The sequence below is a fragment of the Macrotis lagotis genome, chromosome X (genome assembly GCF_037893015.1).
Source record: "Macrotis lagotis isolate mMagLag1 chromosome X, bilby.v1.9.chrom.fasta, whole genome shotgun sequence".
Taxonomy (NCBI): domain Eukaryota; kingdom Metazoa; phylum Chordata; class Mammalia; order Peramelemorphia; family Peramelidae; genus Macrotis; species Macrotis lagotis.
The window spans coordinates 244,671,670-244,696,751 of NC_133666.1; the positions used below are offsets into that span (position 1 = coordinate 244,671,670).

The 25,082-nt window shown below is 35.2% G+C and overlaps 1 protein-coding gene across 5 annotated transcripts in view; it reads right to left on the reverse strand.

The window, feature by feature from the left end:
- Window positions 1–478: 478 nt before the first annotated feature.
- The window catches only part of GCNT4 (glucosaminyl (N-acetyl) transferase 4), a 53,359-nt gene continuing 28,755 nt past the window's right edge, over window positions 479–25,082 (reverse strand). For 4 of the 5 annotated variants that reach the window (XM_074206729.1, XM_074206730.1, XM_074206726.1 and 1 more), the window contains exon 2: window positions 479–15,499. In XM_074206729.1, coding sequence (XP_074062830.1) covers window positions 14,131–15,498 — 1,368 coding nt within the window. In that variant the 5' untranslated portion in view covers window position 15,499 and the 3' untranslated portion in view covers window positions 479–14,130. Of the gene's footprint in view, window positions 15,500–17,022; window positions 19,835–25,082 lie in introns of those variants that run through there. The other variant, XM_074206727.1, reaches the window with a different exon arrangement.

A 25,082-nucleotide genomic window follows, 5' to 3' on the forward strand; every position in this document is an offset into this window, starting at 1 on the left:
AAAAGAATGTACATTTTTCTTGGCAGTTTATGGCACCTATACCAAATTTGACCATGTACTAGGGCACAAAAACCTTTTTAATCAAATGCAGAAAGGCAGAAATAATAAATACACACTTCTCAGACCATGATGCAACAAAAATTACATGTAATAATGGGCCATGGAAAGATAAACCAAAAACTAATTGGAAATTAAATAACTTCATCATAAACAATGGATGGATCAAACAACAAATAATAGAAATAATCAATAATTATATCCAAAAATGATAATAATAAGACATCATACTAAAATTTATGGGATGCATCCAAGGCAGTTTTTAAGGAAAAATTTAATATCTCAAAATGCCTATATGAATAAAATAGAGAAAGAGGAGATCAAAGAATTGGTTATGCAACTAAAAAAGCTAGAAAAAGAACAAATTAAACATCCCCAATTAAATACCAAACAAGAAATTCTGAAAATCAAGAGAGAGAGATTAATAAATATAAAGCAAAAAAACCATTTATATCATAAATAAATCTAAGAGTTGGTTTTATGAAAAAGGCAATAAAATTGACAAATCTCTGGTTAATTTGATTTTTTAAAAAAGAGAAAAGATAACCAAATAACCAGTATCAAAAATGAAAAGGGTGAACTAACCACCACTGAGGAGGAAATTAAGGAGATAATTTGGAGATACTTTGCCAAACTGTATGCCAATAAATTGGATAATTTGAGTGAAATGAATGAATATTTACAGAAATATAAATTACCTAGAGTAACACAAGAGGAAGTAAGTTGCTTAAATAATCCTATTTCAGAAAAGGAAATTTAAGAAACTATCAATAAACTCCCTAAGAAGAAGTCTCCAGATCCAGGTGAATTTACAAATGAATTCTACCAAATATTTAAGGAATAATTACTTCCTATTCTACATAAACTATTTTTTAAAAAGGGAGAAGAAGTAGTTCTACCAAACTCCTTTTATGATACCAACATGGTGCTGATCCTAAATCAGGAAAAACCAAAACAGTTAACGAAAATTATAGACCAATCTCCCCAATTAATATTGACGCAAAAATCTTAAATAAAATTTTAGCAATGAGACTACAGCAAGTTAGTACTAGAATAATACACCATGATACGGTTGGATTTATAACAGGTAGGCAGGGATGGTTCAATATTAGGAAAACACTCAACATAATTGAACATATTAATAGCAATACCAACAGAAATCATATGATTATCTCAAAAGATGCTGAAAAAGCCTTTGATAAAATACAACATCTATTCCTATTAAAAACACTAGAAAGTTTAGGGATAAATGGAGTTTTCCTTAAAATAATATATATATAATATCTACCTAAAACCATCAACAAATATCATATGTAGTGGGAATAAACTCGGAGCATTTCCCATAAAATCAGGGGTGAAAGGATTAGACAATAAGATATCAGGTTTTTTTTTCTAAATTTGCTCAAACTCCACAATTCTTTCTCTGGATACAGATGGTATTCTTTATCACAGACAGACCCAAATTGTCCCTAATTGTTGCACTGATGGAATGAGCAAATCCATCAGGGTTGATCATCACCCCCATGTTGCTGTTAGGGTGTACAGTGTTTTTCTGGTTCTGCTCATGTCACTCAGCATCAGTTCATGCAAATCCCTCCAGGCTTCCCTGAATTCCTGTCCCTCCTAGTTTCTAATAGAACAACAGTGTTCCATGACATACATATACCACAGTTTGCTAAGTCATTCCCCAATTGAAGGACATAAAATGTCAATTCTACCCAAATTAAGTTACATATTCAGTGCCATACCAATCAAATTACCAAAAAACTACATTACCAAGTTAGAAAAAAATAGTAACAAAATTAATCTGGAGCAAAAAAAGATCAAGAATAGCAAGGGTGGGGCAGCTAGGTGGCGTAGTGGATAAAACACCAGCCCTGGAGTCAGGAGCACCTGGGTTCAAATCCGGTCTCAGACATTTAATAATTACCTAGCTGTGTGGGCTTGGGCAAGCCACTTAACCCTATTTGCCTTACAAAAAACCTAAAAAAAAAAAAAAAAGAATAGCAAGGGAACTGATGGGAAAACTGTAAAGGAAGGTGACCTATCTCTACCAGATCCAAAAATGCACTATAAAGCAGCAGTCATCAAAACTTCCTGATACTGGTTAAGAAATAGAATAATGGATCGGTGGATTAGGATAAGTCAAAAGAAACTGCAGTAAATGACTACAGCAATCTACTATTTGACAAACCCGAAGACATCAGATTCTGGGATAAATACTCACTACTTGACAAAAAATTGGAAAATACTATGGCAAAAACTAGGCATAGATCCACATCTCACACCCTATTACCAAAATGAGGTCAAAATGGGTACAGGATTTAGACCTAAATGGCAACACCATAGATAAATTAACAGACCAAGAAATACTCTATCAGATCTATGGAAAGGAGATAAATTTATGTCCAAGCAAGAATTAGAGTATATTATAAACTGAAAAATGAATAATTTTGATTACATTAAACTTAAAAAAAAGTTTTTACACTAATAAAATCAATGCTACCAAAATTAGAAGGAAAGCTGAAAGCTGGGAAACAATCTTCACAACGACCAGTTCTGATAAAACTCTCATTTCTAAAATAATTGCATCAAATTTATAAGGTCACAAGTCACTCCCCAATTGATAAATTGTCAAAAGATATAAACAGTTTTCAAATGAAGAAATTAAAAGCTATATATAATCATATGAAAAAATGCTCCAAATCATTATTGATTAAAGAAATGCAAATTAAAAGAGCAATGAGCTATTACCTCACACTTATCAGATTGGCAAGATGAGAAAAAGGGAAAATGATCAATGTTGGAGAGGTTATGGGAGGATTGGGACATTGATACATCTCTAGTGGAGTTGTGAATCTGGAGAGCAATGTGTAACTATACCCAAAGAGTAATAAAACTGTTCATACCCTTTGACCCAGCAATCCCATTTTGCTGTTGGTGGGTATAATGTTCTTCTGGATGTGCTCACTTCTTTCATATTCACAATTTGTTCAGCCACTCCCCAGTTGATGGACATCTCTTCAGTTTTCAATTCTTTGCCACCATGAAAAGAGCTGCTAAAATATTTTTGTACATATAGGTTTTTTTTTTTTACCCCTTTTCTCATCTTTTTGGGATACAGACCTAGTAAGTGGTTTTGCTGGCTCAAATATTGCCTTTAGGTAAAATTGCTCTCTAGAAAGGTTGGATCCAAACTATAAGTTTTCAAGGGTCCCTTGGTTGGGGAGAGAGAGAGAGAGAGAGAGAGAGAGAGAGAGAGAGATTAAGAGAGACTAGTCAGTAGAGAGGTCCAGGATGACATATTTATAGATCCCAGAATCTCAGAGTTGCAAGGGACATTGGTCAAGTCCAAATCAAACTCAATCATTGACTGAATCTCTCCATTGAAGGGCAAGTCATTATTTCCTAACATACTCTCTTCCACTTTTGGATAACTCTAATAATTAGGGTGTTTTTCCCCCAGATGTTGTTCTTCAGTAATGTCCAATTCCTCATGATCCCATTTGGAGTGTTTTTGGCAAAGATACTGGAGTGGTTTGTCATTTCCTTCTCTAGATCATTTACAGATGAGGAAACTGAGGCAAACAAGGTTAAGAGAGAGGGTCACATAGTAAGTATTTGAGGCTAGATTTGAATTCAGGAAGATGTCTTCCTGACTCCAGGCCTAAATCCATTTTACCATCCAGTTCTCCCAATACAGAGTTTAATTTTATCTCACCCACTGCTCCAGTTCTTCTCTTCCAGGACAGACAGAAAAAAAAAAATTTAATCCCTCTTATGAGATAGTGCTTCAAATGCTTGAAGGCCAGTTATCTAACTCTTCGTCAAGTCAAATACTTCCAGTTTCTTTAATCTATCTTCCTAAGCTATGATCTCTCTCTAGGTCCTTTACCATCCTTGTTGCCCATCTTTAGTCACTCTTCCTCTTCCTAATGTCTCTCCTAAAATATTGCACCTCAAGCACAATTTGAGGACAAATGGAAAATGATAATTCAGATAGATTTGACCTGTTATTCTAAGCTTGCCTTCACTTTTGGGACAGATATTGTTGACTCATAATGAGCTTGCAAATGCCTAAAAATCCCCAGATCCTTTTCTAACCATGCCTTTACTATATCTCATATTTATGAAGTTGATTTTGGGCAGGAGGATTCAAGCATAATTGATTCATGTTTGCAAGTTGTAGATATCTTTTTTTTTGACTCTTTCCTCACTGTCAGCCTATGCTTTAGCCGTACCTCCTAGATATGTGTTATCAGCAAATTTCAGACATGTGCCCCTGTGGTCTAGGAAGACCTGTTAAAAGCAAGGGTCTTTTGGGGCTTCCATAAGGAACAGAAGCCCCATACCAACACCCTTATCAATCCTAACTGAAGAAACTGTCATTAAAGCCCCAGAATGGAGGGCTAGAAGAGTCTGAGAGGGCATTTCCCAGAACAACTGGATTTTAAACTCTATTGACTAAGGGTTATTTTATGAATTTTGCGATAATTTTTTGGGAAGAACTGGCCATGACAGAAACCAGTGACTAGAGGGAGAATAAAAATAAGCCAGCTTAGAAGATATTTTTTAATAATTCAAACATATCAAGCTAACTGACCATGTTTCTATACATTGCTCAAACTATATACAAAGTAGACTCCAACCTATTGTAGTAAAATACTTCCCTTAAATGAACCAGGATTATGCTGTATTCCAGTGGTCATTGTGAGAGGAATAGCAATCATCAGAGAAAAAGAGAGAATTGTAAATTTCAGGGCTTAGTGATGTAGGAGCAGAGAGTTCTACAAAAATAATTAAGCATTATTAAGTGTTTCTTGTGTCCAGGAACTGTACTAGATCCTGGGGATATAGTCACTATTGAAGAGCTAGCCAAGGTATTCCTTCTGTTTAGGGTCTGTCTTGGAAATATCTATTTCATTACTGGTTCTCTGGTTAATCAAACTATCAAAATATCTGTTTAAAGTAAAGAACTCCAAAGTTCATTCAAATCTATAGATCTTCCTAGAAGGTTACTTAAAAGATTAAATTAATTGAATGCTTTCATATTGAGCTAATAAAGCATCAGTCAAGAATACTAGACAACTGGGCAAAGCCAAGATGGTAGGGTCAGGGTAGAGCCTTGTCTGAGCTCTCCCAAATTTTCCCCAATTTTAAAATAAAAATCTCAAAATGAATTCTGCAATGACAGAATCAGCAAAATAGATGGCATGAAACAATTTTCTAGCCCACACAACTTAGAAGGTCATCAAAAAAGTCTGTCTCACTGGGGTAAGAGTACAGAGCATTCTAGTGCATGCTGGCCCCAACAGACCCTGGAGGGGTGACTGAATAGATAGCTGCATCTTCTGGAGTCCTTAGCCCACAGATAGTAAAAGGTTCAGATAACTAGCCAGGAGATTCTATAGGGGATTCTTGGCTAGCACAAGGTGTAGATCTCTGTTGAGTTGCCCATTTGCAGTTCCTAGTGGCAATCCCAAAGAGAGAAGGAGTATTAGCATGTTAGAGCCTGTGGTCACAAGGGAAGAGGAACCCTGGTGAAAATTTCTGGGCACAAAAGAGTGCTTGTGTTTGCTCACAGACCAGAGTACAGTCCAGAAGAGCAGTAACCAGACATCTACTTACATCATACTATCTTGGAAGATCTGAAAGCTTACAGAATCTCAGAACTAGCTCAGTAGCACAAAACCATGAAGCTTGGAATAGTAAAGTTAGAAATCAAGACATAGAATGGAAAACATAAGCAATCAACAAAAAACCCCTAATCAGACCATATGGTGATAAGAAAAGTCAAAGCATAAACTTAGAAGACAACAAAGTCAAAACAGCTACATTCAAAACCTCAAAGAAAAATATGAATTGGTCTCAGACCCAAAAATAATTCATGAATTTAAAAGAACATTAAAAATCAAATAAGAGAGGTAAAGGAAAAATTGGGAAAAGGTGAAAGTGACGCAAGAAAATATATGAAAAAAAGTCAACAATTCGGCAAAGGAGACAAAAAAAAATCTGAAAAAACTAATACCTCAAAAAATAGAACAAGTCAAATGGTGAAAAGGCACAAAAAATTTCACTGAAGAAGAAGTACTCTCTAAAAAGAGAGTTGGCCAAATGAAAAGAGATGTACAAAGATTCACTGAAGTAAAGAACTTAAAAAGTAGAATTGCCTAAGTGGAAAGGGAGGTACAAAAACTCATTGGAGAAAATAATTCCTTAAAAATTAAAATTGGAGGGGGCAGCTAGGTGGCGCAGTGGATAGAGCACCAGCCCTGGAGTCAGGAGTACCTGAGTTCAAATCTGGACTCAGACACTTAATGATTACCTAGCTGTGTGGCCTTGGGCAAGCCACTTAACCCCATTGCCTTGCAAAAACTAAAAAAAAAAAAATTGGAATCAGGCAAATCAATCCAAATTAAAAGAATTTTTAAAAAAAGGAAAATGTGAAATATCTCACTGGAAAAAGAACTGTTGGGGCAACTAGATGGCACAGTGAATAGAGCACCAGCCCTGGAGTCAGGAGTATCTGAGTTCAAATCCAGCCTCAGACACTTAATAATTACCTAGCTGTGTAACCTTGGACAAGTCACTTAACCCCATTACTTTAAATGAATAAAGAAAAAGGAAAAACTGTCCTAGAAAAGAGATTTGGAAGTAATTTAAAAATTATTCTACTGTCCAAAAGCTATGATCAAAATAGCTTAAACATCAGATTTCATGTATAACCTATATCAGATTCAGTGACGTGCAGTGGGGTCCATAACTAGGGAGGTATGAACAGTACCAGGGTCATGATTTGCATTATATGAACCTAATAGAGATGTACAGGCATGCAATTGTTTTATGCACTCAATCCAGTTTGTGCAGGATTATGCAATCTGAGGAGAGGCATAGTTCTGCCTCTTCTGCCTCCTCTTACCAAACATCCCTGATCAGATTGTTTACTGTCTTGGGGAGGGGAGAGGGAAGGATGGGAGGAACAAAAATTTGGAGCTCAAAATTTTACAAAAAAGAATGTTGAAAACTATCTTTACATTGTAATTGAAAAAAATACCATTGTGATAAAAAATTTTTTTAAATTACCAAGAAAAACTTCCTAGAACCAGAGGGTAAAATTGAAATAGAAAGAATCCACCAATCACCTCGTGAAAGATATCCTAAAATGAATACTTCTAGGAATATTATAGCCAAATATCAGAGTTCCCAGTTCAAGGAGAAAATATTGTAAGCAGTCAGAAAGAAATATTTTTAACACCATGAAACCACAGTCACACAGGATTCAGTAGCTTCTACATTAAAGGATCAGAGGACTCAGAAATAATGAGCACTCAACAACAACAACAAAAGGACAATTAAATTCCAGAGGGCAAGGGATCTAGGATTAGAAGCAAGAATTATCTAATCTTCAGTGAAAAATGGATATACAGTTAAATAAAGGACTTTCAAGCCTTCCTGATGAAAAGGCCAGAGCTGAATAGAAAAGTGGGCTTTCAAATATCAGACTCATAAAAAGGATAAAAAGGTAAACAGGAAAGAGAACTCTTAAAGTATTCAATGAGATTAAATTGCTTATATTCCTATATGCGAAGATGATAGTAACTCCTAAGAATGTTATCATTGGGGTAGCTAGGTGGTACAGTGGAGAGAGCACCAGCCTTGGAGTCAGAAGGACCTGAGCTCAAATTCAGCATCAGACACTTAGCTGTGTGACCTTTGGCAAGTCACTTAACCCCATTGCCTTGCAAAACAAATAAACAAAAAAAACCAACAAAATCCCCAAATTTGTCATTATTAGGGAAGTTTGAAGAAGTATACTTTGATAGAGGGAACAGATGTGAGTTGACTATGATGGGATGATTATCTAAAAACATAAAATTAAGGGGTGAGAAAGAGGAAATGTATTGGGAGAATGAGAAGTGAGAAGTAGAATGAAGTTAATTATCTAAGATGAAAGACAAATGAAAGAACTTTTACAGTGGAGAGGAAAATTTGGGGCCTTATTCTAATTGGAATTGTCTCAAAGACAGAATAGGGTACACACTGTTGGGGATAAAAATCTCTTACCCTACAGTTAAGTAGGAGGAGGAAAGTGCAAGAGAAGGGGGGGAGGCTGTGACCAGAAGCAAAACAATTTTGAGAAGGAACAGGGTGAAAGGAAAGAGAAGGATAAATGGGGGGGGGGGGGAAGGCTAGAGGAAAACACATTGGTCATCATAATTGTGAAAAATTTTTTATAGCACATTCCTCAAATATATAGAGGACTGAGTCAAATGTGTCAGAATATAAGTCATTCCTCTGTTGACAATGGTCAAATGATAGGAACAGTTTTCAGACAGAGACATCAAACTATCTATAGCTGTAGGAAAAAATGCTTTAAATCACTATTGATTAGAATAATGCAAATTACAACCACTCTAAGATATCATGTCCTACTTATCAAATTGACTAACATGATAGAAAAGGAAAATGACAAATATTGAAAGGGCTGCAGAAAAACTGGGGCACTAATGCATTGTTGGTAGAATTGTAAACTGATCCAATCATTCTGGAATGCAATTTAGAATTATGCCTAAAGGACCATAAAACTGTGCATAACCTTTAATCTAGTAGTAGCACAAAGAGGTTGCATCTCCAAAGAGATTTTTTTTTTAAAAAGGAAAGGACCTATATCTACAAAATATTTATAACAACTCTTTTTGTGGTGGCAAAGAATTGAAAGTTGAGGAGATGCCCATCAATTGGGGAATGGATAAATAAATTGATTGTGATGGACTATTGCTGAAATGAACAGGACAGTTTCAGAAAAACCTGGACTTACATGAACAGATGCAAAATGAAGTGAACAGAATCTGGAAAACAGATGATCAACTAGCTCTGCTCAGAAATATAATGACTCAAAACAATTTTGAAAGATTTGTGATGAAAAATGTTATCTACCTGATGGTGTCTGAATGCAGACTGATGCATACTTTTTTTTAACTTTATTTTTCTTTTTTTGGGGTGAGCTGTCTGTTTTCTTTCACACCATGACTAATATGGAAATATTTTGCATGCCTACACATGTATAAACCATCTCAATGACGAGAGGAAAGAGGGAGAGAATTTGGAACTTAAAATTTAAAAGACTAAATGTTACAAATTGCTTTTACATGTAATTGGAAAAAATACATACATTTACACATATACACACATATATCTATATATCTACACATATATATCTATGTATACACACATATACATAAGAATATTAGGCAATGCTTAAAAAAAGGGAAGGCCATTTTTACCCTCTCCTAACTACTATTTAAAGTCCTCTGTTTAACCAACTATCCAACTGAACCCAGTTTTTCCTTTTACTCATGCTACAGAAGTCATACACAGATCCTATTTTATTTTTTATGAATTTCCTCTTGCTATTCTGCAAGATACAGTTTCAGAGACTGAGAAGCTGTCTTTCCACTAGTGTTTGTTCTTAGCCTAATATATTTGAATTGCTTTAGGCTACTGATAACAGAGATAATGCTTCTCTGCTGTTTTTGTGCCAAGATTTTCTTTTAGTGTAAGACCAGGTCTCATAGATCTCTCTTTGATTTGTTGACATCTCCTGCCCTGTAGTTCCTTTACTCCCACACTACTTTTTACCATTCTCACAACTTGACATCACCCATCCTCTCAGAATATATCCTTCATTCCTTTCTCTTAGGTTGAAGCTACACATTCTCTGCATAATTGATGGGACAAAAAAGATTAAAGAGTGAGAATTTGAGGAATTCAGAATCTACTTGATTTTGCATTCAAAATAACTCTGAATCATCAATGTGTTGTTTAGTTTTGATTGGTTTTGATGAGCTCCTTTCCAGAGTCCCTTCCCCCTCTCCCCCCTTTTTTTTAAATCAATTATACATCATGACTTGCCAGGGGAAGACCAAATAAAAGTAATATATCTAGAAATAAATGTAGTATAAAAAACAAAAGGTATAAATAAAAAACTTACCTACATAGAAACACAAGTACACAGCCTGGAGTACATGGCAACCTTTGGGTTGAATTGACTCAGGTGGATTGCTACCAAAAAAACCCTATCATTTCTTATCTTTCTTTCATATACCAAATTTGTCACTCTATTTTGCTCTTAGTGCCCACTCAAAGGTGAAGTCATAGGGACACTGGCCTGGCATATATATTATGTTCTCTCCTCAGTTTCTATTTATTTCAACATTTGTCTATTTTTAGGGACTAACCTTAGACAAAAGCATTTGAATTGGAAGACATCTACAAAATGACTCCATGGAGACAGCCTCTGGTATCCAATGGTTTGCTTTAAAAGAACCATGCAATACAATTTTCAATTCATTTCAAACACATTTTATTTTAAAATATCAGAAAATTAACATTCAGCAGTGGTGTAATACAAAAACACACTAACAGTATCCAAAATGCATCTAATTGAAAAGATGTATTCTTTGAAAAGGTAACCTATCAAGGAGAGAATTTAGAAATGTCCATCAAAATGCTAAAGCAAAACAAAACTCCAAACTCCATACAAAACTCATACAATTAACTAATACAACTCCAGTCACTCTGTGCTTATACTTTCTATGAACAGGTATACTATAATACCGTATACATTTACATATAGAGAGCACTTTAAATTTCAAAATTCCTGATAAGTTATTTTTAAGAAATGAGTTATACATCTGTTGTCACATTTGGAGGGGCTTATATATATAGAAATGATTTCAATTAATAGTATTGAAAACAGTAAACACTGACATTTATCATCATATTTTTGCAACATGGCATTATTTACATGATATAAATTAGACAGTAGCATCTTTCATTATTAACATTATCTAATACCTATACATAAGTCATTTACAATCACAAAATTACTGTTCTCGTCTTTAAAGAGCTTAGAGTCAAAATCCAATAAATACTACATGTAGGATAATTTAAAAGACTCACACCCCTAATACTTGAAAGGGCAATGTCAGGACAGAGATAAATGCTGCAAAATTTTATAACAGAAGTCATGTTTTAAAGCATTTGAAGAATGAGGGAGTGGAGCACCTGCCACACAAAGCTATTTGCAGGTTTCCCCATATCTTGGAATGATAGAAGAGTAATTACAAAACGCTAAGGAACAGACTGAAAAACAGTCAGTACTTCCTAGTCTTGAGTACAGCACTCAATTCACTATAAAAACTTCTCAAACACAACTTATTCAGCTTGATTTTATGATATGTAAAAAAAAAGATTAATGAGATGAAAAGAAAGTGCAGCTACTGCATTTTTGTACTTTATTTGGTAGGCAATGAGGAGCTATAGAAGGTTTTTTGGAACAATGGAGATATATGATCAGAGCAGTGAATTAGGAAGATTAATCTGAAAACCTGTGCAGAAAGGATTGGAAAATGGGACATGGTTATCTCCCTTCTAAGATTATATAAACCCAAGGGGAGGGACCAAGCATTAATTATCTTTGCATCTCCCCCTATGCCTAGCATAGTTCCTTGCATTTAATAAACCAAAGAATCATTGGAATTAGAACTAGAATGAATGGCTCTATGTTCCCATTTGTATGTGGCAATAAATTGATCCATCAGTAATGGAATTCTCAATGCACAGGTTCACTTCAAGAGGAAAGAAACTGGTCTAGGCTATAGATTGCAGATTTGGAATTGAACTTATAGTCTAGTTCTACACCTTCATTTTTCTAGATGAGAAACTGAAGCTTAGAGAGGTTAAGGATCTTGCCTAGGATCACAAAGAATTTGAATCCAGATAGTCCTGATTTCAAGACCAGTATTTTATCCACTGTCAAGATTCCTCCCCTTGATTTCTATCTCAACAACTGCCTATTTCTTATTGTCACCATAGACAGTGATGGGATCTGAAAACGAAACAGGTCTTTGTCCACCCAAGTTAGTCTAATTAAGTCCAAAAGTAACCCCTGTCAGAATCACTGAAGTATCTCAGAGGATGATTTATTTTTAGCATCAGAAGCTATAGGATGAGCTATATCTGGTCAAAAGCTTGGAAGGGAATGTGGAGAAAAAAAGAAGTGAGTGAGGGTAAAAGAGAGGGAGAAATGTCATCTTACTTAGTGGCAAGCAACATGTCCCATAAAGTAAATCAAAGTGCATTTCACATATAATTATAAAACAAAACTCAGAAATAACTGTACATATAATAATACAATCAAGTATTGTCATTACAATCATCCAACTAAAGTTTTTGCTTTTTGCTGTTTTTTGGCATAGATAATACCTCTGTAGGTAGTTACTGAGGCAGTCTTTGAACCAAGAACATTCAAAAACATTCATCTAAATTCCCTTACAACTTTGCAAGGGAAGATTGGTAAGACTTTTTAAACTTTCCTCAATCTTACCCTCTTCCACATTTCTCTCCCTTCCCTATCATAGCCACAAAACAATAATTTTGTATCTTAATTACTTATCTTAATGAAAACTCCATTAACAAACTCCAAAAAGCAAAAATTTTCAGCACTATTTCCCCAGAATCACTCACTCTAGTTTGACTCTAATGTTACCAGATGAAGTGAGTCAGTTGTCCACTGACCCTGGGTTCTCAAAGGTCAATGAGAGCAGGAGACAAACTCTGGAAAGTTAGCTCTAACCATAGTTGAGGACAGACTTTGGGTACGTCATCTTAGTTCAACTTGGAAAAGTCAGAGAAGTTTATCACCAGAGACAGGTTTCATGAAAACTACACTAAGTCCTCACTGGGAAAGGCTGTAATACACTGGTGGGGAAATATCCACACTAGTATCATCATAGGTCACTGAAGTATGATATAAGAACTTCAATTATATTAATGTTTCCTTGGAAAGCATATTTTTATTTTGTTAGTCTCACATAGTAGTTTCCACAGTTTGAAAATTTATATCTACTTTAAATCATATTTAGAACTGGAGTGGTCCTTAGAAGTCATTAATTCAATCCTTCCTTCCCATTTTTACATCTGAGGAAACTGAAGTTCAAAAGGTGAAGTGACTTGCCCAAGATCATAAAGAGATATAAGTGGCTGCATTGGGATTTGAACTTGGGTCCTCTGATGCCAAATTCATTGCTCCATTGTATTACATTCTGGAACAATTGCCATGGGCATAATAAAAATGATAATCTAGATATTTATTTAGAAGGCTTCCATTTTTAACACCTTCTTTTGCAGAAAATTCACAGTGACTCTAAGCATGACAGTTCCACAAGTTACATCAAATATACAGAAGGTATCTATTCTAAAAAGACTGCACCTTGGCCCTGAATTCCCAAGGTTAATACTTTAAAACATTAACTAACACTTGCTTTACCAGGTGAAAGTGAAAATTTTAAAGAAATGATTGTGAATAAAAAAATTGTGCCATTCAATGGTATCACTGAGTAATGTGGGGCATACTATCCCAGAAACACCTTGGATCTTCAACTCTACCTGGGGAATTTTACCACCACACTTGTGCCATCAGGCACCTTCAAAAGGCACCCTGAGTATAAGGTGCACTAAATGACTTGCAAACTATAATATGGCAGGGAGTTGGACTTTTCTTTGAGCTCTTCTGAGGTAGTAGATAGTCCTTCCTCCTATTTTTTTAAAAGTTTAAAAAAAATTAGACAGTTGAAATCAGACAAATGGATTGTTAATTACTCAACTTAAACACCATTTAAAATGAATTTTTTTGTGTGTGCTATAGCTAAACTTCCTTTAGCAATATATAATTACCTCATGGTCTGCTATGAAAATCTCAGGAGGTCATTATAAAGATACCACATATGAATTTGAGAGGAAGTTTCCCAAGGGCATGACATGCCTCAATATTAGAATTTGCCCCTTAATGCCTAAATATTTTGAAGGTCACAAAAAATTCCATCCAGTGGAATTGCAAAAGGTGTGATACACCCAAGCAAATGACCACTATATGCCAATTCATGATAATCCTCTTTCCATCCCCATGTATCTGACATCTTTCAAAATTTAGGAGAATAACATTTATATAATTATAAGAGCCTTTGCTAAAAACAATCATCACTTCGTTACAATACTTCTAGCATGGTAGCTCTACAGGGATGCAGATGTGGGACTTTCAAGCACAAATAATTTTTCTGAAGATAAACGAACCCACTCTCTCTGTTGCTCTTCAAGTTTTTCAGCCAAACATTTTATTAAAACTGGGTCTACCTTGGAGTCAAATTTATTGGCAAACCAGTGTCCATATTTCATAAGCCATCTTAATTCAGCTGCCCCATAAATACATACACTACGGAGATGAGAACCAGTACAGGGAGGATAGAAATGGTCTTCCAGGTAATTCCATTTGACCAGTCGAGTTTTACTTTGTAGGTCTGTGACATCTTGTGCTGATCTGGATATCTCCCCAGGTATTCCTGGTACTCGGATCATGGTGGCCCAGAAATGTTCATCTGGGGAGTAGGTATCTTTGGACCACTCAAAAAAGTCTTTAGCAAGGGGGTTATTGAAAGTATAGTTAACGAAGGCTCGGCTTAAAACAAAATAAGCACTACCCACAAAAATCTCAATATTATGGGGTGGAGCTTCCTTGGAAATGTTTGTCCTTACAGGCATTAGCATGTAGTCATAAGGCACAATTTTGAGTTCATGGTGATAAGTGAATCTTTCCTTTTTGCTGCTACTGGGCTTCACTGACTCCAGCATATTTGCCCCATTTAGTTTCTTCAACTCAGTTACTAATTCAAAATTCGATTTTAAAGGAAAATCTTGTCCACACAGGTTGATAACATATTTCCATGGAACATGGGATCTCAGCAGGTCAGATAAGCAATTAAAATCAGCTTGGAGCCTGGAAATGTGAGCATATTCCACTGTTTCTAATTTTGAAGCGATGAAAATGTTGGAAAAGCACCTGGCTAAATTGTCCATGGCTTGTTTGAAAGTGTTAGGTGATTTCTGATCATAATGAATACAATAAACATTGTGACTGTTGTATATTGCATGGATCAACCTTTCAACCATGATAGCATCTTTGTGAACTACCAAAGAATAAGCTATTGGGAATCTTTTCTCTTCCAATGAAACAGGCTTCAGATGGTATCTTCTTATCGCCTGATAGACTTTACAGTCTCTGGTCATTTCTACAACATCTTCATCATCTAAATCAATGATGTCTTTCCTTCTTATTTCCAATGTCTTACCAATCTCCACAGGTTCTTGCTCATAAATATGGGAGCAATTAATTTTATACCTGGATTCACCTCTAACAAAAGTATACCTGTTTCTTACATAAGATGAAGTGCTTAAAGATTGTTCGACTAAGTAAATGCCTTTTCCAGAGAAGTAGGATCTTTTCACGTTTAAAAGTTTCAATAAAGAGAACAACCATAATGTCAAAAACAGAATGAAAATCTTCTGTCGCAGAGAGTATTTAGAAGAACACATGTATCCCTTCATTCTGTAAAAAGAGAAAAGAATTTAGTTACAATAGTTAAGAAAATTAGATACAAATGCATGCTACTGCCTCCTAACCTAGATTTTAAAAACCATCAAAACAATAAGATAGAAAAGAAGCTGTACAGATTTGTTTGCTTTTTCCCTTGTTAATAGAATCTGAGCTGTGAAAATAATCATCGTTGACATTTTGGTGGTTCTTTAAGTTTTCAAAGAAATTTACACCCATCAAATCAAATGGAAAAGATTCAATATTACAAATATCACTCCCATTTTATAAATGTGAATCAAATGAGGCTTGAATAGATTAAGTGATTTGTCCATGGTCTTGCTGCTATTAAGTAGGGAAGATAGGATTTAAATACAAATTCAGTGCTCTTTCTACTTTCCATGCTGCATCTTTTAAGGAAAAAATTAATAATTAAACAGACACGACAGTGTAGATGGTAAACTTCTAGAGGTCAATAGCATTCTCTCTTCATATATGGTACTAGTTCCTTTTTAGTGCTTTGGGAGTCTATTTTGAACTATTGGACAGCTCAAATAGGATATTCTGTAGGAATCTTAAACTCATATCCAAAACAGAACTAAATAAATATTTTTCCTCCAGATTCCTTCCTATAATGAGGGACCATAATCCTTCTAGTCAATCAGTTAAACAGTCTTGCCATTTCCCTCAACTATTCACTCCACATATCCAATCACTTGCCAGATCTTATTGTTTCTACCTTTATGTCATCTTTCACCTCTATTCCCTTTTCTCTAGTCACACCTTTGTTCAGGGTGTAATCATCTGACCTATTGAAATAGTCTCATAATTTGTCTCTTTGCATCAAGTATCTCCCCATTCAAAGTAAATCTCCACACCTGCCCTACTCAATAAACTCTATATCACTTTGGGATCAAATATAGATTCCTCTTTTTGGCTTTTTCTTCCCAAGCTGGCTCCAACCTACTTTTACAACTTCATTATACATTCTCCTTCCCACTTCCTATGTCCAGTGATGTGGGCTTTCTTACTTGTTCCTTACATTCAAACCTTTATCTCTCTACCTTTGCATTGTCTCTCTCCCATGACTAGAAGGCCTTCCTTTCTTACTTAGAATCCTTAATTTCATGTATTGATTAATGTTTATCCTTCCCTTTTTGAAGAAGACTATATCAGGGAGATGATGCTTTGACAAGCAAGTGAATTGGATTTGTGTGAGGGATTTGTCCATAGTCACACTGCTAGTAAGCGAAAATCATCTGACTCCTGCTTCCATGGCTGGTGTTCTATCCATTGTAGCACCTAGCTGCCCCTAAGTATTACTTAATATTCAGCTGAAACAACATCTTCTACATGAGGTCTTTCTGATTTCCCCTAGTTTTTAACTCTTCCTCCCTCATTAACCTTTTATTTACTCATTCATTTATTCATTCAAATAAATTTTTTTGAGGTAGCTAAGTGGAACAGTAGATGGAGTGCCAGGCCTGAAGTTACAAAGACTTAGCTACCCACGTTCAAGTTTGGCTTCAGAAACTTACTCGTTGTGTGATGTTGGGCAAGCCACTGAACCCCATTTGCCTCAGCTTCCTCATCGGTAAAATGAGCTGGAGAAGTAAAATGCAAACCAATTCAGTATATCCCAAATGAGGTCACAAAGTCTGATATGACTGAAATGACTGAATAAATATTTCTTTATGGGTATGTTGTGTCTCACTATAGAATGCTAGCACCTTGAAGGCAAAAGACAGTTTATTTAATATAGTGCTTGGTAGGTGCCTAACAAATATTTGTTGATTTATTGGATGAATTTGCTAACTCTTTTGGGTAACATTTTGCTGATGTTTATACTTTTAATTTTGTTATCTTGACATTTCTAAGGATAGCTATAGATTACATTATTAGAACTATGTCAAATATTATTGGGAATGGAGGAAACTTTATTTTATATCTATTTGTATTGGGAAAACTTCCAGTTCTTTGCCATACAAATAATGCTACCTTTTGACTCCAGATAAATACTTTTGATCAAATTAGAGCCCTTTTATGCCTACATTTTTCATTTCCTTTTTTGCAAGGCAATAGGATTAAGTGTCTTGCCCATGGTCACGTAGCTAAGTAAATATTAAGTATCTCAGGTCAAATTTGAACTCAGATCCTCCTGATTCCATGGCTGATGTTTTATCTACTATCCACTCCATCTAGTTGCCCCCATGCCTGCTTTTTTAAAGAAATTAAGTGTTGTGTTTATCAAAAGTTTTTTGTCTCTATTAAAGATGATTATATGATTTTTGTAGTTCATAAGATTATTGTGCTGCTGTTCTATTAAATTATTCTTGCATCCTTAGTATGAACCCATTTGGAATATCTTTAGGTCAGAAGTTCAATAAACTAATGATGTGACTATTTTAATTCATTGCATTAGACACAATGAATATGAAAACTGACAACTATTTTCTAGTTAGTAATCATCAATACCCATTATTGAAAAAAACAACCTAAAGTTTCTTTCTTACCATTTAAATTTCAGTTCAGGAAATCTGATTTACACAAAGGCAGTACTGAGAAACCTACCAAATTATCCCTCATAATTTCAAGAGGCACATGTGGAAGAACCCTTCACAAGTCTACTCTTAGGCCTTCTTGAAGGTTTTATGAATGATAACTGTGTCCTATAATTTATTGTTTAGGCTTCAGAAATGGAAAACATATGAGAGATCAATTAGTAAAAACCTGATTTAAACAGAACACCAGACTACATCAGCAGTAAACTATTCAGTTTGAGCATTCAGAGTTAACAATTTACAATCAAATTAGATTTCTATGTTTTTAATGATAAGCAATTAGGTACATACTAAAAACCATTTATACAGATGACTTAAATAGTATTACTTTTATGCAGATGAATCACACTTTACATTTTTCTCTTCTTACTCTCTGAACAAAAAACAAACATTTACTAAGCACTTCCTCTATTTAACACCAAATTTCTCCTGGTTTTCCACTATCTGCTGTATCCTTAATTTGATAAAATGGGGATGAAAATAGTTGACATCTCTAGATAGTGCTTTAAGGCTTCTTGCAAAGTACTTTTCTTAGACTATCTCATTTGATCCTTCTTATTTTGTAAGATTACTACTTTTGAGAGAGAATTCTGGGAAGTTGGTAGAATAGGTCAGAAAACTTTCCACTCTACAAATTTCCTCCAGGAAAAAAAGACAGAACATTGCCCCAGAAGAAACAGTAAACAAAAGTAGGGGTAAAGCAGCTGTCCTTCTAAGACAATTTGAGAAGATCCCAGGAAAGAAAGACCTGACCACATAGCATCAGTCTTAGAAACTTTCATCTCATGGGCAGTATAATAATAATAATAATAATAATAATAATAATAATAATAATAATGATGATGATGATGATGATGATGATGTTTGTCCTTCATTCCCGAAGAAGACCACGACATCAGGGAGGTGATGCCATGAATTGGATTTGAGTGCTGTGCTAAATCATCAGTCTCCCTTTCTCCTCCATCTAGATCCAGTGGCCAGATATGAATCAGGATGACTGGAGATGGCTCTGGATGTGAGGCAATCAGGGTTAAGTAACTTGCCCAAGGTCACACAGCTAGTAAGTGTCTGAGGCTGGATTCAAATTTCCATCCTCCTGACTCTAAAGCTAGTGCTCTTTCCACTGAGCCATCTAGCTGGGCAGTGTAAAAGTCTACTGGCTAAGAGATTAAAGGACCTCTGACTGTCAAGGGACTACAAACATAGCTGTGCTGACCAGAGGTGACCTGGGATGAACTACTACTGAGGGAAAGAGGGAGTTCGCACACAACTGCTGAGTACAGTAGCAGAGGGGAAGGGACCTTGCTGACTATGGGCACTTGCAGGAGAACATAGTTCTTATTTTCAACTCCAGGGTAGATAGTTTGCAGCCATTGTAAAGACTTGAGGGAGCAAGATCATTTGCAGGACTGTGTGGCTGGGGGCCCTAGTCATGATTTAGGATTGGAAAGAAGAGGTTGAGCCTCTGCACAAATCTTGGAAAATAACAATGAGAAGGGCTTGAGACTTGGACATCATTCCCCAAACTTTGGGACTAGAACTTGATTACAAAAATAACTGCAAAACAAATTAAAATAACAAAAACAACAACAAAATGAGCAAGCAAAAGAGAAAGAATTCAACTACATATATCACCTATAGGGATAGAGAAGATCAGGATTCATATTCAGAGGAAGGTAATGGAGCTTAAAAAGTCACTTCTTTTTTAATAAGAAAAGTCAAAAGGTCCCAAACACAAAAAAGAATTCTTGGAAGAACAATCAAATAAGAGAAATCAAGGAAAAATTCAAGAAAATTATGAAGTCGATTAACTTGAAATAGATAATCAAAAACTTAAAAAGAAAATAATTTCTTTAAAACTAAAATTGGGCAAAGGGAAGCTAATGATGTTTCAAGACACCAAGATATATTAGAAACAAATTCAAAAGAATGAAAAAGTAGAAGACAATGTGAAACAACTTAGCAGAAAAACAACTGATCTGAAAAACAGATCAAAGAAAAATAATAAGAATAGTAGAACTACCTGAAAATTATGATTAAAAAAGAATTCTTATAAACACCAAAAGAAATTATCAAGGAAAATTGCCCTGAAGTTCTAGAACAAGAAGGAAAAGCAGAAATAGAAAAAAAAATCCACTGATCATGACCCAAAAGAGATCCCAGGAGAAAAACTTACAGGAATATTATAACTATGTTTCAAAGCTCCCAGCTTAAGGAAAAAAAAAATGAAAGCAACAAGAAAAAAACAATTTAAATATCATGGAACTATGATAAAGATTACAGAAGACCCAGCAGTTAGAAAAGTTAAACATGATCCTGAATAAAAAAAAAAGAATATTTAACAAACAAATACTTTCAAGTATTTTTGATAAAAACAGTGTAACTTTTTGTTTTTTAGGTTTTTGCAAGGCAAATGGGGTTAAGTGGCTTGCCCAAGGCCACACAGCTAGGTAATTATTAAGTGTCTGAGACCAGATTTGAACCCAAGTACTCCTGACTCCAGGGCTGGTGCTTTATCCACTGTGCCACCTAGCCACCCCCAAATGGTATAACTTAAGGGGAAATTTGACAACATCTATGAGAAATATAAGGTAAACATTAAAGATCAGTTATAAGGTTAAAAATAAGATTGGTGCTGTTACTGTCACCATTTTACAAATGGGGAGCCTATGGAACAAAGGTTAAGAGTCCTGCCCGAGGTCACAAAGTCAGCAAGTGATAGGTGTAAAATTCAAATCAAGATTTCTTCTGACTCCACATCTAGTGTTCTTTCTAGTATACTACACTGCTCATGGGAGTAATAGTATTTACATTATCTCCCTCACAGAGTTATTATAAGGATTAAATGAAATAAAGGAAGGATATGAAGTACTTAAGTTAATTTATATAAACTAATATGTAATTAAGCAGATAAAAAAGGTCAGAGAAGTTATCAATCAATAAGTTTTTATTAAGTGCCTATTATGTGTTGGCATTGTGCTAGGCACTGGGGAGACAAGTATAAAGAATGTGCTTATATTCTAATGAGGAAGACAATGAGGACATATATAAACATATACAGTAATTTATATGCAAATTAAAGCAATTCTGTGATTCTGCCTCAGGTAGCAATGATGACAAAAAAGTAAACAATATATTTTGGAAGGACTGTGGGAAAACAGGCATATTTATTCACTGTAGGTGCACCAATGAATGGGTACAACCATTCTGGAAAGCAATTTAGAATTATATACAAAAAATTACTAAGTAGTATATTTCCTTTACCCATCTATGCCACTTTTTGGCCTATACCTAAAAGAGATAAAAGAAAAAGAAAAAGGTTCTACGTGTATAAAAATATTTATAGCAGCTCTTTATGTGATGGCAAAAAACTAGAAACTAAAAGAATTTTCAACAAATGAGGAATAGCTGAATAAGCTGAATTGACTAGATGGAATATTATTATATTCTAAGAAATGAGGAAATAGATGACTTTAAAAAGACATAGATCTGACACAGTGTAAAGTAAGCAAAAACAGAACTACTTATATAACATCAATATTATAAAAATGAATAATTTTGAAGAATTTTATAAATCAATGAAAAGAAGAATGAGCAGAATCAGGAAAATAATTTTACAGCAACACATAACAACAGTTTTGAATTCTGTGAGAAGTGTGATCAATCCAATGACCATTCATAATTCCCAGGGAACAATGATAAAACATGTAATACATTTTGTAGAAGTGATGGATTTGTGGTTCAAAATGACAACACATACACATAGCCATTGGGGGAATATTATGTTTGAGTATGCATATTTGTTACAAGAAATTTCTGTTTATTTTTAAAAATAGAAGGTGGTAGGATACAATAGATGTAAAATATTGCATGAACTTTCGGATGATGATGTTACTGCATATTAATTTTGCTTAATTTTTTTGTTATGAGACTGCTTACAAAGTGGGAGTAATCTGTAAATGTTTAAAATGTAAAAATTAAACACTTCAATAAAACTGAAAAATTTGTATGCAACATAAATAAAAAATTAATTAATAAAAATACATTCAAAATAGTTAAATACAAAGCAGTTTAGGAGGGAGGGTACTAGAATATGGCAAGGGTCAGGAAAGTTTCCTGAGCTGCATCAAAAAGAAAGAGAGCACTTTATAAATCAGTTAAAAAGAAAGTATTCTAGGCAATTGGAATGACCAATCCAAAGGCATGGAAATGGAAGTCTGGAGAGAGTAATATGTGAGGAACTGTGGGAAATAGGATTTGGATGGATTGAAGAGAGTAGGAGGTAAAGTAATATCAAAAGAGGCTAGAAGAACAGATTGGGGACCAGGTTGTATAAGGCTCTAAATACTAAGGAGAAGAATTTATCCTATTTTATCCTAAAATCAATGGGAAGACACTGGAATCAGAATGGGGGGGGGGATGTGAACTGTCATAAATCTATAGGAGAATGCTTTCTGCACATCTCTGGAATTTTATTAGGGAAAAGAATATCACTTCCTGTCCCCTGCCTCAACTCAAACTGTCTGTTTTCTTGCACCATGTTGCTACCATTTTTGGTTAAGAGCATACATTTCCAAACAATTTCTCCAATGCAAGAAATGCATACAAGTAATATGGTGATAAGTGTTAAAGTGGAAAGATCAGTGGGCAAGGTGATTAGATTTGTGCATAAGGAAAATTACTTGGGTAGCATTGTCTTGGGCTGGAGTGGTAAGAGACTTGAGGCAGGGAAGTTGTAATAATTTAGATAAGAAGTGATGAAAGTATGAACTAAAGTGATAACTGTGTGATTGGAAAGAAGGGATCTGATTCAAGAAATATAGAAAAAGCAAAATTTTTTAATTGGGGTATATGGGTTGATTGACAATATGGGGTGAAGAATAGTAAGGGAATCTTGGAGTCTGGATACAAGGTTCTGCCTTTGACAGAAATAGGGAAGTTCAGGAGATGGGAAAAAGATAATGAGTTTCACTTTTGAAGGTTAAAGGGACCAGTTCAAGGTCATATTGCTAAGTTGTGATAGAAGTGGGATGAGAATTCTGGTCTTCTAACACCATGCTTGGTGATCTTTCCACTTTGCCACTTACCTACCACATTTCTTATGTGGCTGTGCAAGGGAGAATTTGTTTGGAAACTATGCTCATGATCGAAATGGTAGCAACATAGTGCAAGAGAGTAGATAGTTTGGGTTGGGTCTGGGGTCAGGAATTGATATTCTTTTCCCTTTATAGAATTCCAGAGGCATGCAGAAGGCATTCTTTTACAGATTTATGACAGTTCACATCTCCCCTATTCAACTAAACTATGTTCAGGTTCAATCAGTCAACAAGTATTTATTAAGCACTTTTTCCCTTTGGATCAATCTCAGGTGAGGCTCTGTGAGTTATACAAGAGAAATATAAACATTATTATGAAATTCCCAAAAGTAGACTAAAAGGAAATGGGAAAATCAAATTTTTGGCTCCATTTAATCAAATAATTAGAGTTATTGAGTAAACACTAATTATTTTGAAGGATTCAAAGAAGACTTTCTTTAACTAGTTGAGGGGTTCCTTTGTTTGTTACTAGATGAGTGCTTGCAGTCTACCATATTAAACTTAGAAGCCTAGATAATTCTTCTGTTCTGAGTGGACCAGAGAGGAATATTGTCAGGAGTTATTGGGTTAGTTATTTTCATGACTACTAGGAAAAGTGTTTGGGGCGGCTAGGTGGTGAAGTGGATAGAGCACTGGCCCTGGAGTCAGGAGCACCTGGGTTCAAATCCAGTCTCAGACACTTAATAATTACCTAGCTGTGTGGCCTTGGGCAAGCCACTTAACCCCATTTGCCTTGCAGAAACCTAAAAAAAAAGTATTTAAAAAGTCTCCTCTTGCAGTTTATAACTCTTCTCTTCTGGGTCACATTCCCATCAATGACAGAAGCATATAGGTGAATCCTATCATATAGCAAAGAAGTATAATTACTATTCTCAACCTTCCCCCAGCAAAAATGACTAAGCAGTCCAGTAGCTACTATATAGTAATCCATTCCTTCTCCCTGTCTCAAATATTCATAATTCTTGGTTATGATATCAATAAAAATGAATGTATCCATTAGTTTTAACTTCTATTATCAAACTGAAGTGGACATTGGAAACAATTATTTGAATATTTCAAGACAAAATGTTTGAAATAAGCTGACACACGAAGGAAGATACTACATTTTGTAATCATTGCTTATTCATTTAAACACATGGTGCTCGGAGTTTGAAGGGACCTTAGAGATCCAAATCAATAATCATTTAAGCATCTGCTATAAGAAAGCCACTGGCATTACAATGATGCAAGTAATGCACAGTAAAAGGAGAATAAGGAATAATCAGATGGGTAGAAGACCTCAGAGGGAAATGAGAATATTCAGGAAGAGAGGGTGATCGAGTGTCAAATGCTGCAGAGGTCAAAAAGGATGAGGATTGGTAAAAGCCATCAGATTTGATCACTGGAAATTTAGGAAAAAGCAATTTCAACTGAGCAAAGGAGAGGAGGAGGCAAAAAAGATTAGAAAGTTTTTCCTAGGAATTTGGCTGCTGAAGGAGAGAGATAAAGTATGGTGGCTTAAGAAGAATGGGAGGGTCAAATGAGGATACTTTAAGACCAGAGAGACTGAAGTATGCTCACAGACATCAGGAAAGGTGCAGACATAAAGGGAGAGATTAAAGTTCTGGAAGACAAAGAGGGGATGATTTTGGGGGCAATCTACCCAGAGAATGTGGGAAAGGATGGGGTCATGTGGAGGATGTGGCCCTAGTTTTCAAAGTCATCTCTTCTTCAGTGATTGGAGAAAAAAGAATGGAATGAATGATGGATGAAATCAAGGGCTTTTGAGGGGAGAAGATGGAGTCCATGGAAAGTAGACCCTTTTTTCACAGAAAAGTGAGTCAAAGTCCTCAGTTAAGAAAATGATAGGGGAAGTTTGAGGAGAGAAGAGAAGATTTGGAAGAGACTATGTGAGGAGTGTGATAGAGAATCAATTAGTGCAGAATAATGGATTCCCAGACA